At 44.6% G+C, this 13,926-nt stretch overlaps 1 protein-coding gene across 1 annotated transcript; it reads right to left on the bottom strand.

Annotated features, from left to right (window-relative positions):
* Positions 1 to 7,927: 7,927 nt before the first annotated feature.
* Positions 7,928 to 12,949, bottom strand: mogs (mannosyl-oligosaccharide glucosidase). The gene is made up of 4 exons (XM_068751274.1): positions 12,601 to 12,949; positions 11,974 to 12,197; positions 11,652 to 11,845; positions 7,928 to 10,854 (listed from the first exon to the last, which is right to left on the bottom strand). The coding sequence occupies exons 1-4, from the start codon at positions 12,947 to 12,949 to the stop codon at positions 9,084 to 9,086; spliced, it is 2,538 nt and encodes an 845-aa protein (XP_068607375.1). The 3' UTR covers positions 7,928 to 9,083.
* Positions 12,950 to 13,926: the final 977 nt, after the last annotated feature.

Below are 13,926 nucleotides of genomic sequence, written 5' to 3' on the forward strand. Positions count from 1 at the left end.
AATGATGCGAGTATAGAAGTCCGTGTCTCCCAGAGAAAGTGGCGAAAGGGGGGGGGCGGGGGACGACGCTATTATTCTGATGATCGCTTTCTTTCAACCCTTCCTTTGGTGGTTTTTCAACAAATCATCCAAAGTGTGTGGGTTTAAAAAAAAAAAAAAAAAAAAAAAAAAAAGGTTCGAAAAGGCAGTTGAAGGTAATTCCTGTGGTCTCTGCTCCTCGGTTCGTATTTGCTTGCTGTGGATTTCACATCAGCGACTTCCCCTCTCCCTCCTTATATACACTTTGGCAGCTCCCCCCGGCCCTCCTCCCCATTCATCAGCTCCAGTGAGAGGATTCCCCGCTGCGTGTAAACTTCATGCCCATATATGGACAGAGGATGTGACGGAGCCCCCCCCCCCCCTCCATCACCACCAGAATCAGCCTCTCTCCTCCCATACTGGAGAGATGAAGTCTGACGTTGCAACAAGTGGCGATCAGAGGCGGATTAAAATGTTTAAATGACAGTATTTGTCTGTACGGCATCGATTTATCAGGACAATTAGCAGGAAGATAAAATGGGGGGAGGGGGGGGGGGGTATATCTCCAACAGCACACGGAGCCTTCCCTCCCATGATTCCGATTAGTTGCGATCCTCCAATGGCATTAGAATGGATTTTTTTTTGTGTGTGTCTTTTATCACTCACAGGAGGGACATTCCAGCCTTCGGATGTAAGAACTCACACAGTCACCAACTCAATAAGTGTATGAGGACATAAAGTCATGAGTCACAGACACTGTTAATAGCTATAATAATAATTTATAAAAAGCATCATGGTTCAGTAGCAGAGATTTTCTATGAATGACTAAAAAAGAAAATATTTCAGATTGAATTATGGTTCATTTTATATAGCCTGAGGTGAAAACAAAACATGTTCCCGTGACATATTGATGCTGAAGCCTACATGTCCCGGGATATTAAACTGTAAATCCTAATATAACCTCTTATCCTGAACGTCATGTACGAACAGAGCAGAGTCCACGGCTTAATTACTTTGTCAAGAAAAGATTTTAAATAATGATATATCCTCCTGAGACCCAGCCAGTTAGCATGTCCTCTGTAGTGGACAAATGTCCACTACAGAGGACATGCTAACTGGCTGGGTCTCAGGAGGATATGGCAAAAAAAAAGCAGTGAGGAAATATTAACCTGAGTTAACTTTAAAGACGGCTTCCAGAACGATCTGCGATCCAGTTGAACTCTTTTCTATGCCAGCCTTCACGGCCCCATGCAGACGCTCAACTGCACTGAACTCGTCCTCACAGTTCACTGCTTGGATTCACTTTCACAAATTGAACCCCCCCCCCCCCCCCCCTGTCGTGTGACTCCTGGAAATTGTGGTGGCTCAAACCATCAGGGTGAACTGCAGCAAAGCCCGGCCCTAAAACGCCCCCCTTTGGCCTTTAAAAGCACGGAAGAGAGTCGATAACACCCCTGAGGTGTTCAGTGGTTGAATCCAACTGTTCACATGACATTTCAACCCCAAAGCTTTTTTTTTTTTCTTCCTCTCCCCTTCTGTTTCTCATCTGTTGGCGGGTGCACTCTGTGGTCACACTTCCTACTACAAAAAAGTCAATACTCTTTCACAGGACGGTGCCGGATGCAGCAGACCTCTGGCACTGGTTGGAGGTTCAGCACCACGGATAGCGGCGGGCGAAGCGTTCAGCCGTTTCATCACACATGAACTGACAGCACAAAAACTCTTTTCACGCTGCACTCAGGGGTTTATGTGGTTCTATAACGGTGCGAATGGCATTCTCTTGCATAGAATGAACCCAATCACACCCCAGAGGACTATGGGAAATCCTAGGTTACGTCTAGTATGATACGTTTTTCAATAATTCCACGGTATAGTTTCATTCCGCGAGCAAAACTCGAAACAGAATGCGAAACAGACGGTGAGGTACGCTAACCTCCTCCTTTAAATCAGTTGCTCCCAGTGGTGAAAAATAACTATCAGGCTGATAGTCATTATTTATTTAGATTCCACACATGTTTGCTACTTTAGAACTTAATGCCAAAGATATTTTGAGCAGAATGTTGTCGTTTTTAACTCCCGGACATTTATTTGAACCGTTTCTTCTTACGCACAGAACACATTATGAGATCACAATGTTTACAGCAGTTCTATAGATTACAAAACAAACAAACAAACTATGAACATTAAACTGAAGTATGACTGACACATGTCAAAATGAAGAACTAAAATATAAAATATAATAAAAAAATACTACTGCATTTTACTTAGATAGATAGACAGACAGACAGATGATAGATAGATAGATAGATGATAGATAGATAGATAGATAGATAGATAGATAGATAGATAGATAGATAGATAGATAGATAGATAGATAGATAGATAGATAGATACTATTGCAGCAGAAATGTAAAGACATCATTAGTCATAAACAGTCTGTTAATACGAGGCTACTCAGATTTTGTATTATTTTCCTCAGTGCCGAGGGATGGAAAATGTCTCAAAGGATCTCTGAGCCGCTACCCTGTCATCTTTTTGAGGTAGAGTATGATAATAACATATAAGCTCTTTCATTCCAGCGTTGACATTCTCCGGAGCAAATCGTTTTCACCTCAGATGTGCACTCTAATTCGAGGCACAGAGATGTTAAGCTTTGAGGAACTGCTTCCAAGTAATCCAGAGTCTATTTAAACCAATCTGATCACACAGAGTTCAGATCGCGGGATGCTGTTATGAAAAATGTAGTGTGGCTAACCTCTCTCCTCCATGAAATGCCAAAGCGCAGGGACTTAGTAATGGATTTGTGTACTATTAGCACTCACTGGCGTTATGGTGGATGGGGTAGCTCCATACCTCTGGAAGAAGATTCTGCTGTTTCTCAGGGAACGGTGTGGTCGATGGAGCAACAATATAGAATGCTGAATGGCTGCTATGTCTTTACAAGGATATTGATTTTTAGAAGAGGTTCAAAGTGCCAAATATGGAAACAAAAGAAAGCATTGTTTTAAAGGATGGTTATATTTGGCACTTCAACTGGCTCTGAAGCACAGGTAGATATTATAACATTTATTTGTTAATCATTTCATGAATGTGGGGAATGTCTTAAAATGTCATGTTTGGCATTCTGAGGATCTCATGGTAAATATCAAATGGAGAAAGGCAGCGCGGTCAGCATTAAGGATGCAGCAGTATATCGAATGATTCGCTTCATGACGCTGTATTAATAGTCAAAATCATTGCATTATATATTTGTGCATATAGTTTAAATGCAGAACTTGAAAACAGTGATGTTTGAGCTTCTGACTGCTGGTTAGCATTTTACAACACAGGTTGTTCACTCACCTTTGGCCTCACCGTGGAACTATAGGGGAAAAGAAAAGGAGGATAATCCGATTAATCGGAATCCCTCAGGAAAACAGGAATATCTGAGTTGTACCAAACATACTATATTTATTACCAATCTTAGTATCCATCCTCTGGATGCTATTCATTTGTTCACTAAAGTACCATAATTTAACAAACAGACTGACCTCACTGTCTCTAGCCGCCCAGTGCAGTAAAAACACGACTCGTCTTACATAAAATCCTCTGTTTTGCAAAGTACAGTTGTTTAGTCACTGCATGCACAAAAACATATTGATATCTTGGCAGCTGCAGATCTACTCTGAGATATAAACTGTTAAACCGAATACTTTTCAGTGTCCGTGGGTCACGTTGTTGGTTACATTACTGCAGCTTGATTAGCTGAGTGAGATGCAGATGCCTTACATTGCACTCCAGGAAATTGTAAATGCTTGTATTTATATGTAACCCCCCCCCCCCCCCCCCCCCAGGCTGTGTTATTTTCAAGGGTGTGGGAGTTTTGCTTGCAGGTGGGTACCTGATAGAGTTGAAGAGGCAGTGAGGAGTGGCTGCCCCTCTGAGAACGCTGCCTGCAAGATGAAGGATACTGTGCACATTAATGTCTGTTCTGTTCTGATGACAATAGTGGTATCACCGGTCGATCTTATTTATAACATTAAAAATAAATCAATAAAGTACCCATAATAATCCCGGCGTGGGGAAAATCAGAAAATCATTTTCTGTTCATTTTTTGGATCTGGCATCCTTTTTTTTTTTTATGTCGCCACGCAACAGTTCAATCATTAAGCACTTGTAATTCTGACTGCGAAATGGAATTTATTTCTGCCGATGTACAGCAGCTCCTCGAAGTCTCAATGCCTTGGCATTCTGTCAACCAACCAACTGTGCAGCCCACACTGTTTGGGAGTAAATAGTAGAAGAACCTGATCCATAACAGAAAATCCACTGAGATGCAGAGGCTGCCATTATGATTTGAAAAAACAAACAAACAAGAAAACCTTCAAATCTACCATGATCTGAAACAAAATAAGAAATTTCGAAACAATTTTTTAAGAAGGTAGGCTCCAGCCTTGGATTCGTGTAATCAGGAAATGCCAGTAAAAGCCCACAAAATCCATCTGCTCCCCCCCCCCCCCTCCCCTCTGACATGTATCATATTCAAATCTCCCCCCCAAGGCAGTAGATGAGGGAACATCTTCAATCTAAACCTGGATATAATAAGGCCCGTAAGACAGCGCACAAATGGATTGAGAGTGCTAAAAGCACAGAAACCTCTGCCGGAAACACGATTTTCTATAAATACAAGATACTCGCCTCAGCTGCCAAGTTCGTTATTTTCTCTTCCCCTCACTCTCTCTGTCATGTTGGGCTCTGCATAGTTATATATATATATATATATATATATATATATACTACATCATCATGATTCAAACACTGGGCAATTGAAGGAAAAATAGCACAAATAAGAGAAATAGGTGCAGCGGAAGCGTGGTTCTTCGTTTGAAGGAACATCTCTCTCCTGTTCTTCCTCTGAGAGTGGGAGTGGGCTAGGGAAGCCCGGTACCAGGCCCCAATGCTGCTGCTGCTGCTGCAGTTGGTGTGGCAGGTTTCCCGTGTGATCCAAAAATACTTGCGCACTCGCCCACTTTGGTCCCCAGCCGCCTGTACTCTTTAGCTCTGCACCGGTGGATGGTTGAGAATCCTGTGCAGCCCTCCAATCATGGTTGTGGAATGGGCCCCGAGTTTCTCCAACGGTGGCCCCCCCCAGACTCCTCCACACGCATCGCACTCGCACGGCTTCCACTTTGCCCTCTTCTCTGCCGGATCCACGCTCGCAGCTCTCTAGCAGTCAAATTTTTTTGGGGGGGGGATTGATTCAGCTACTGTACCTATTGTTACCTAAGTGCCTAGACATATAAAGAGAAATCTATACAGTAGAAGAGTTTATTTTGTCACATTTAGAATTGCAACGTCTCCCTAACTGACAAAAATAAATAAATAAATGTTAGGCTCAAACTTTACTCCAGGAAAGCAAAAGAAATATAGAAATATCTCAGCTTTAGCAGATGCAATAACAATTCCCTTTCGGCTGACGCTCAATAGAATGCTACACAAAATCATTTTCATGCAACATGGGACTAATTGCATGTATTCTGGACAAACAGAAGTAATATGTCTACATATTCTAGTCTCTGACTCATGTGCACCCACACTGTTTTATATTTGTTGCTCTTTCTCGAAATCCACTGCCACCGCAGCGCGTACGAAAATATTAATGTGAATGATTAGAAAGCGTTGTTTCCACGATGCATTATCAAGACACATGCATTCATTACGGGGGGGGGGGGCATGCAATGCAAACAGACTCAAACAAATAGCCAACAGCAGACATGTGAGGAAACAGATGAAGAACGTTAAGAGCTTGCAGCTAACAAAAGTAACTATGGAAACGGCCAGCTCTACATTGCGCTGGCTTCCACAGCTCTCTCCAGAAATAAAAAAAAAACTGTTGGGCTAAGAGCGAATCAGGTAAAGACAAAAGATCCCGGGTGAACCTATTTTTAGTGGACCTTACATAACGTGCATAGACCTACGTTGGCTGAGCCAAGTTTGGTGCACAACAGCGAGCTTCTGGGGGCAAAGGCAGGGTACGGGGAGCTGGAGATGCTGCAGGGTAGTTTATTAAGAATAAGCCGCAATTAGGTCAATGTGGATGGTGATACTGACGGATACTGAATTAAAACAAAGGAAGATATGCTGTTAATCTGCGAGGGCAATGATATAGAAGTTCCATGAACTGTATTTAACATAATATCACAAAAAACGATAGATTAAAGAGTTCATATAGCCACAAGGCTCGAGGGTCCAATGCGTAAGTTACAAGGAGGAGAAATTCATCATCAGCATGCCCAAAAGCCTTATTTATTTGTATGGGTGGCAAAAGTCACAGTACCCACTCACAAAGACACACAAATTATCATATGGCCTTTGGATAAAAAACAAACGTCTAAGCTCTCCGGTGAGATGCTGCGAACATGCGAACATGCACACAGAAGCCTGTGTGAGAAATGGATCATTCTGGAAATGCAGCCTGCCAACTTATCTCAAACCCAAACTGAGTCATTAGCATAATTATCCATTATACTGCTTTAATTCTAAGTACCTCTCTTTTGTAAGTAAAGTGATAGCTGAGCTGTAGTCTAAAAGTCTCTTTTCCACTCATAAATGGCTGATTAATTAGCTCCCTCTAGCAGCAAGCTCTCAGTAATTACAGTCAACTCTGGAGAGGTATTTCTAACAACTATTAGACAAGTTGTTTTTATTAATCTGTTTGATGGAGCAACGATTAACATCCACTGGGAGCCCTATGCAGTCGCTATATGGAAGGTCTGCTGATGCTGGGATATGTGCAAATGAAGACTCCCTGACTCACCTGTTTATTATGCAGTCACATTAGTTAGCTCTGATGCTGTTTGGCTATTATCCTATCTCGCTGTGGAGGAAAAAAAAAAGGGGTCTTGGGTGAGGTGGGATGGATTGCACAGCGAGTGCTTCAGCCACGCAGACTGTCCACGCTCTTCAAAGAAATATATGCATTTCCAACATTAGTTACATCGATGGGATGCGAAATCCATTTCCTCTGTCCACAGTGAAAGTCACTGGATACGGCTCATCTGTGTTCAAATCCCTCGAGACCACGCTTTGCCTGAACGGGCCAAGGAGTCAAATGTTGAGATTGGTGTTTCATCAAATACGTGCCGAAAGCAATCCTTGCATATTAATGCAGAACGAGTGTTTATTCCTGTTGCTTAAAATGTACAGCATCTAATTTCTCTAATCTCTAGTAGAGAAACTGATGGACACGCTTCTTCCAGTAAATGTGCCGAAGCTACCGATCTGCAGCTTCACGGCCAATCTGCTGCTCTGATGAACGGTTATTTTTAGCCACGCAACCTTAACGCACCATGCTAAGCCTTCAAATATGCAGCTGCACATCTAGCCCATTCAGAGGATTCACAGCACTCTGGAGGTGGGAAGCCAGTGGTCCTGCACACAGACCCGAGAGCCAGAAGCATCGCCGTCAGTCCCAGCGCTATACATTTAGGGTCAAGGTATTAATAGGGAACATTGCTACGGCATGTCCCTGGTATATGAACGCATCTCAGTGCAGGTCAAGGAGTAAAAGGTGTTTGTCATATATGTACTCTTCATGCCTTTTGATTTTTAGCTAATTAAGCATCAAGCCCTCACAGCAACTGAGCTCCATGGAAACCATGCAAAAAAATAAAAAGGCACATTGACGTCAGCTGGAGGCTTTGAAATGTGCCATCCGACAAAAGAGGGAAGGGCTGCAGTACTTAAGGTCGCAGTAATGTTGTGACTGAAAATAAAAAATAAAAGTGAGATGTACTCTTAAGTCTTTGAGCCACAACAGCCATGTTTACATTATAGAGCAGCAAGAAACAAAAGGCTGCTATTTCTACCGCATTCCGTGTCCCGGTAAATAAAAAACACAGTGTTGTAACAAATGTATTTTAAACATTTATTTTTCTTAACAAAACCAACATCAGTGTTTTCCTGCAAGTCAAAGGCCGCTTAGAAAAATGGCTGCTTTCACACACAGTAATTATACTTTTAGAGTAAATAAGTAAATATCAACATGACATGTCAAAAACAATTGAGGATGTTCGCTTTGATTCAGAAGCAATATGACAAGGCAGAAAAAACGTCCCTCACTGTACAAGTTGCTCATTCATACGCTTGTTTTCCCAGACACCGACATATACTCCTCGAGACATTCATATATGAGGTGTATGTTAGTTTCTAGGTGAGTCATGTGTTGTGTGTGCGTGTGTGTGTGTGTGCGTGCGCGTGCGTAACCGGGTCGATTGCGTTGGATTTCACAGGAACTACTGGGAGAAAAGGAAAACAGTATCCTGACTTTCATTGGAGTCAAATTCCCTTGAGAATTAGCGTGTAATGTTACTTTAGAAAGACACATTTTACAGATAAACAAACCAAACCGGACAAATCAAGCGCTGGCTTGGGGGGGGGGTTCATTTTCATCATCAACCGTAGAGGAGGGAGAGACAAGGACCGTTTGGACGGTTGAAAATTACGAGTAGAAAGCTAGAAAACGCCACAAAAGAGACCCTGAAAGAATAAGGCTGTTACAACCGGCCCCGATCTCACACATTAAAACACTGCAATGGGAAGCGATGAAGTTGGAAGGACATGACCTGACTTCATTCCATCAGTGATAACATTTCAGTATCCAAACAACTTTATGGTCTAAGACTTAATGTTAGGATGAGTAAAACAGGAAATAATGCAGAGTAGGTTTTGGCCACGCCCATTAAGTCTCTCAATTAGATCCAATCAGGAAAATGCATCCTCTGCAGCTAAACAGGACGACAGCTCACTCTGAAATGTTAACATGGTGATGGACTTAACACCCAAATCCAACCAATGGGACTCATTACAGAGGCTCCACCCACTGTTTACTACACCTTTTATGGTCTGAGATGAAAGACATTAAAACCTTGATTATTTAGCAAGCTAAAATCCCTGGGAAACCTGCAATGTGATTGTAAATGCTTGTTTTTCAGCAACATGTTGCCATTGAATTAAAAAATGACCCACCAGAAAACACATTACTCCATTTTAACCCCTGATCATGTTGCTTCAGTGGCACCCAGAACTCAGTACTGCTCCGCCATCATTAATACGGTCAGAGCCGACCAGCCGGTGAAGGGGTGGCTCCCCTGGCCCTTGCCAGTGGAGTCATTATACTGTTCCCAGATATAACCCGTTTCAACATGTTGTCTGTAAACGTTATTGATAACGTTAGTCCTGAGTTCTTCATAGAGAGCCGCTGCCTTCTCTTGGTACGGCCCTTCTGTGACGCTGTAGTGGCGCAGGGCTCTGACTGCCAGGAAGTTGATGTTAATCCATATCGGCCCCCTCCAGTAGGGGGGGTCGTGCTCCGTGTTTCGCTCCATATACATCGGATCGGCTTTGGACAGCGAGCGAAGGCCGTAGGGCGACCACAGCTTATTGGAGTCTCTCATGTCACGGAGGATGTATTCTAGTTTGGGAGAGTCCGGGGTCAGGATGCGCAGCAAGAAAGGGAACAAGCTAACATAGCCCAGAGCGTTGACATACTGCGGCTTGGGGGCCCGGCGCACTGAGCGCACCAGGCGCGTCACGGGAGGCTGATGCCGAGGCTGCCCGGGGGGCACGTGCACCTTCTCGCGCTGCAAGGACACGGCGTGGGTGTGGTTCCCGAAGTCACTGAACGCACGAAGCTGCTCGGACCAGTGGAGCTCACTCAGCAGGTCGTTGTCGCCGAGCACGCCGTGCGACACTTCGTACCGCCGATGGGGCTCGCCCAAGAGCCGCGCGATGCGTGCCATCACGCCCGACGACAAGGTCATCCAGCAGTGCAGGTCCACGTGGCGTTCGTCCGCCGACGGGTGCGAGGCCCGAGGGTAGTCGTCCAACCCGGAGGTCAAGGTTTTAGGATTGAGGAAGAGATTGGTGTCCTTGTCGCGCCCGCGCCAGCGGTAGGAGTTTGGCCGGGGCCCCGCCTGCGTGTTGTTGTACCAGTCGAACCAGGTCTCCAGTCTGGGGAAGAGGCGGCGGAGGAAAGGCAAAGTGGCGTGAGAGTCCGCCTTCTCCGGACTCGAGGAGAGCTCCTCGAGAAGCTCCTGAAGGGCTAAGAACAGAGTGGGCGGATTGGCGTTCTCGTTACGCTGGACCACGAACTCAGCCGGGACTTTACTGCGAGACTCGTCTCCCAGGATCTGCTCGCGGGGGATCCAGCCCTCCACGTTGATCAGGTCTACCCAGTGTGCGATGGCCTCTCTCGTCACTTGGGGATCCCACTTGCTGAGCAGCAGCTGGTGAAAGCCCTCGTCCCAAAGGAATCCTCTGGGGAAGAACGAGCGTGACGGCACGGCGGTGAACAGAGGCCCGGCCGGGTACAGAAGCGGGTACTCGTTGTAGGGCGACTGGACCACCGACTGGCCGTAGAAGTAGCCCATTCCACCCAGCATGTTGCTGAGCGCCGCCTTCCCAAACTTCACGTGCGCCTGGCTAAAACCTTTGCGCTCGAGGCCAAATGTTTCCTCGAACTTCGCATTGAACTCGGCCTTCCTTTTCTGGAACTCCTCAGTCATGACGTAGCCCACGAGTTGGTTTGGACGGTTGCGGAAGCTCCCAGACTCAAACAGAACTTCCATTTGGAACGGCATCTGGACGGTCACCTGGTGAACCACGAAGTCGCTCTCCTTCCTCGCGTCGGCTGGTTTCTGTTGGTTTTGATGCGCGGGGGGCTTGTAGGCGTCCACGGCTATGTAATGCCTCTTCTCACCAGACGGCGGGCCGTAGACAAACCTGCGGTTCAGACTGTGCTTCACGATGTCGGTCAGCTTCTCCAAGCCGGGAGAGACGGTCTGAAGATGGTTGTAACTGGAAACGCGCAAAATAACAGTTTTTTTTTTTTTTTTAATTGCCCAGTCTTTTCAAACGCTTTGAAATAAGATTAAAAAACATACAACAATCTTATTGCAATAATTATCTCTGTGAAGCTTTATCATTTCTATCAGTGCCTAGCATTCCTTTCCATTTCGCTCATCTTCTCTGCCCCCCATAAAAGTGTTAAAAGCTGCTGTTCCCTGTTAAGTGTTGCTAACAGTCCTGATCCACTCAATTAAAGAAATATATAAATATATATATATATATACCGCATTGACAGTTTCTCTGAACGCAGATTAACACCATCACTGAAATCCTGGAGCCCTTATGGAAAGGATCTGCTTTTCAAACGTTACATGTATTCCATACACACCACGTGGGTCAAAAAATAAATGTATTTAAAAATCAAATTTAATTTAAAGAAAAGCCTGATTTTGCTGCCATCTAGTGGTGGAATCTTCTTTGAATGCTGGAGAAGAGCGAAAGTTTAGTATCATTCAGTAATGGGTTGCATTTATCTTTATTCTGGTTGGTGTTCATCTCTTTTACAGAAAGTTCTCTCACCTTTGGGAGGTTCATCTACTACAAAAAAAATTCCTCCCAAAACCAGAAGATATTTAGTCAGTCTTTGGGTCAGCTGATAGAATCTGGTCATAATTCGCACTTCTACTTTGCATATCTCTAAAGTTCTGCGTAAACTGACGACTGGCAGTCATGCTACACTCTACAGTATGTTCCCTCAAGCTTCCATTGTCTGTGATGAACCTCCACTCAGTAGATCGCGCATTTACCTGGCGTATTTAGCGCTGAATGATTCCCCTGTAACCGGCTTACTGAAGGAGATTTTAAAATTCCCAAGCTCCTCTGAGAAGCCGGCGATGGATGCGAGGCGGTTCCTCTCCTCGATGTGAGCCTCTAGCGAACCCTGTGTGTCTGCTGCTGCGTAAAACATCAGGGAGATGACTGGCGGTTGAGGGGCTGAACTCTGGTGGGCAATCATTAAACATGAGCAATAACTAAAATTAGCAGGGAAACTTTAAATAAATATTTTCGATTAAAAAAAACATTCCAGGGAACATCGATATATCGGGCGAACGAATAGTCCGTGCTCACATGCTGCTTGGCAGTGATCCTCCAGGTCCAGTCTCCTCCATGATCCCCTCCCATCCTCTTGACGAACTCCGTGGTCAGTGTAAAATCATGATCTCGTATTTCCTGCACGCCAAAGGTCATCCCATCATGCATCAGCCATCCGTATCCTGGCAAACGGTCCGCTTGCTCACACGTGTGCCTCAGGTTCACGTCCGTGTCAGAGAACTGGCGTAACCACATCATGCCTGGGGCGAGATGACAAACAAAGCAAATACATTTGGTATCGCAAAAATGACGCACAAGGAAGATAACGCGTACTTGTACGTCGGAAAACTCGCAACGTCCACCATGCTACCAGCCTACCGGGTATTTGAGTCAGATACATTTCCACCTTGTGAGACTCGTATTTCAAGAAACTTTCAAATGTTAACTCCGTGTTTCTAAATACTGTCGGTTTAACCTTTTAAACTCATTTCTGTTTCGACACCACAGCCTCCCAGTTCACAACAAGGACACGTTGTTACATCATACACTTTAAATGAAGGTACTATGTAAAATACTGGATATTGTGATATTTCAATCTGTCTGCGTTCGGATTTTATCTTTATTGTTCCGCTAGCTTTATTTAGACGCTGAACGTCAGCCTACCCGTCACCATGGAATTAGGACTCCTGGTTTTCATCCCAAAGTAGACCTGCGGTCTGTACGAACCCCAGAACCTCTCGGGGGAAACCTTGGCACCGCTGCTATTGGCATCCAGGACGGGAGGTGATGGGTGCAGGGTGATCACCCGTTTGGCCAGGCTCGACCGCATGTAGAGAGCGTAGAAGAACCAGACCAGGCTGAATACGCAAAGGCCAATGGAAATGTTGATGAAGACTTTCCCGATGTCAACTTTCTTTTTCTTTTCTTTGCGATGAAATGCAGGGGGCTTCTCGTCTTTCCATGGAGGGGAAACCACTTCACCAGCAATCACCCTCTTCCTCTGTCTGCCCATGCTGCCCTTCTGAAGCTGGAAAAAAGCAGATCCACAATATTTTTTTATTTCACATCCTAAATCTGTGGCGCAGCCACCTTTTTAATACCCATCTGGATTTTAATTTTTGATTTGCAAACAGCTACGATGGTCTTGAACAATTTTGACACATTAGCAATACAAAGTAAACCCCTACATGCGTGACATATGTCCATCTATAATGTTCTTGATTGATTTAGTTACTGGAAGCAGCTGATCAATATCAGATTTTGCCAATGAAACTTATTTACAGTGAAGATGAATGGCTATAACTGTGCGAGCATCTTTATGGCTGCTGTTGTTCAAATGAATGAAACTCGTAACCTCTCCTATCTAAATCACCTCAACAAAATCCAAACACATCTGGGATGTATTGCAGCAGTATTAGTTCCTGGTAGCATCTGCTAAGTAGGATAATAACACGTCATCTCAGGCTAAACGCGGCCTAGCTAACAAAGCGCATAGTCACATGGAGACAAAAGCGCAACTACATGCCTGTCCACTCTATACAAACTATTGTGGTTGCAACCTGAATGAAATTCAAGCAGCAACCATCAACATGTTATTTTACCAAACAGAACCACCGAGAAACTCTCCACAGCGTCTCGGCGAACCAACGCTGCCGGCCGGCTACACGCTACTAGGCTAGCCGGATAAGGCAGTCATGCTAAGGTTAGTTTTTCACCGAAGCGACCGCCTGTTGTAAAACAACGTGACTTTTTTATTCACAAATAATAAAATACGAACGCGGTTGGCAGTTCTAGCTTCATGTTCATTGAGCAAATTGTTACAAACCTGCCAAAAATATCAAATTATAACTCAGCTGCTCATTATCTGTGGCTATGCTAACTCACTTGCCACTTCCTGTTTTCCTATGACGTAGTTCCCGTCCGAGCGCGTGACGTCTATTCAAGTCGTCGAGTTGACGTTCAAGAGATAAATGTCTGTTCTTTTTCGAG

Source organism: Brachionichthys hirsutus, chromosome 17, assembly GCF_040956055.1.
Source record: "Brachionichthys hirsutus isolate HB-005 chromosome 17, CSIRO-AGI_Bhir_v1, whole genome shotgun sequence".
Classification (NCBI taxonomy): Eukaryota; Metazoa; Chordata; class Actinopteri; order Lophiiformes; family Brachionichthyidae; genus Brachionichthys; species Brachionichthys hirsutus.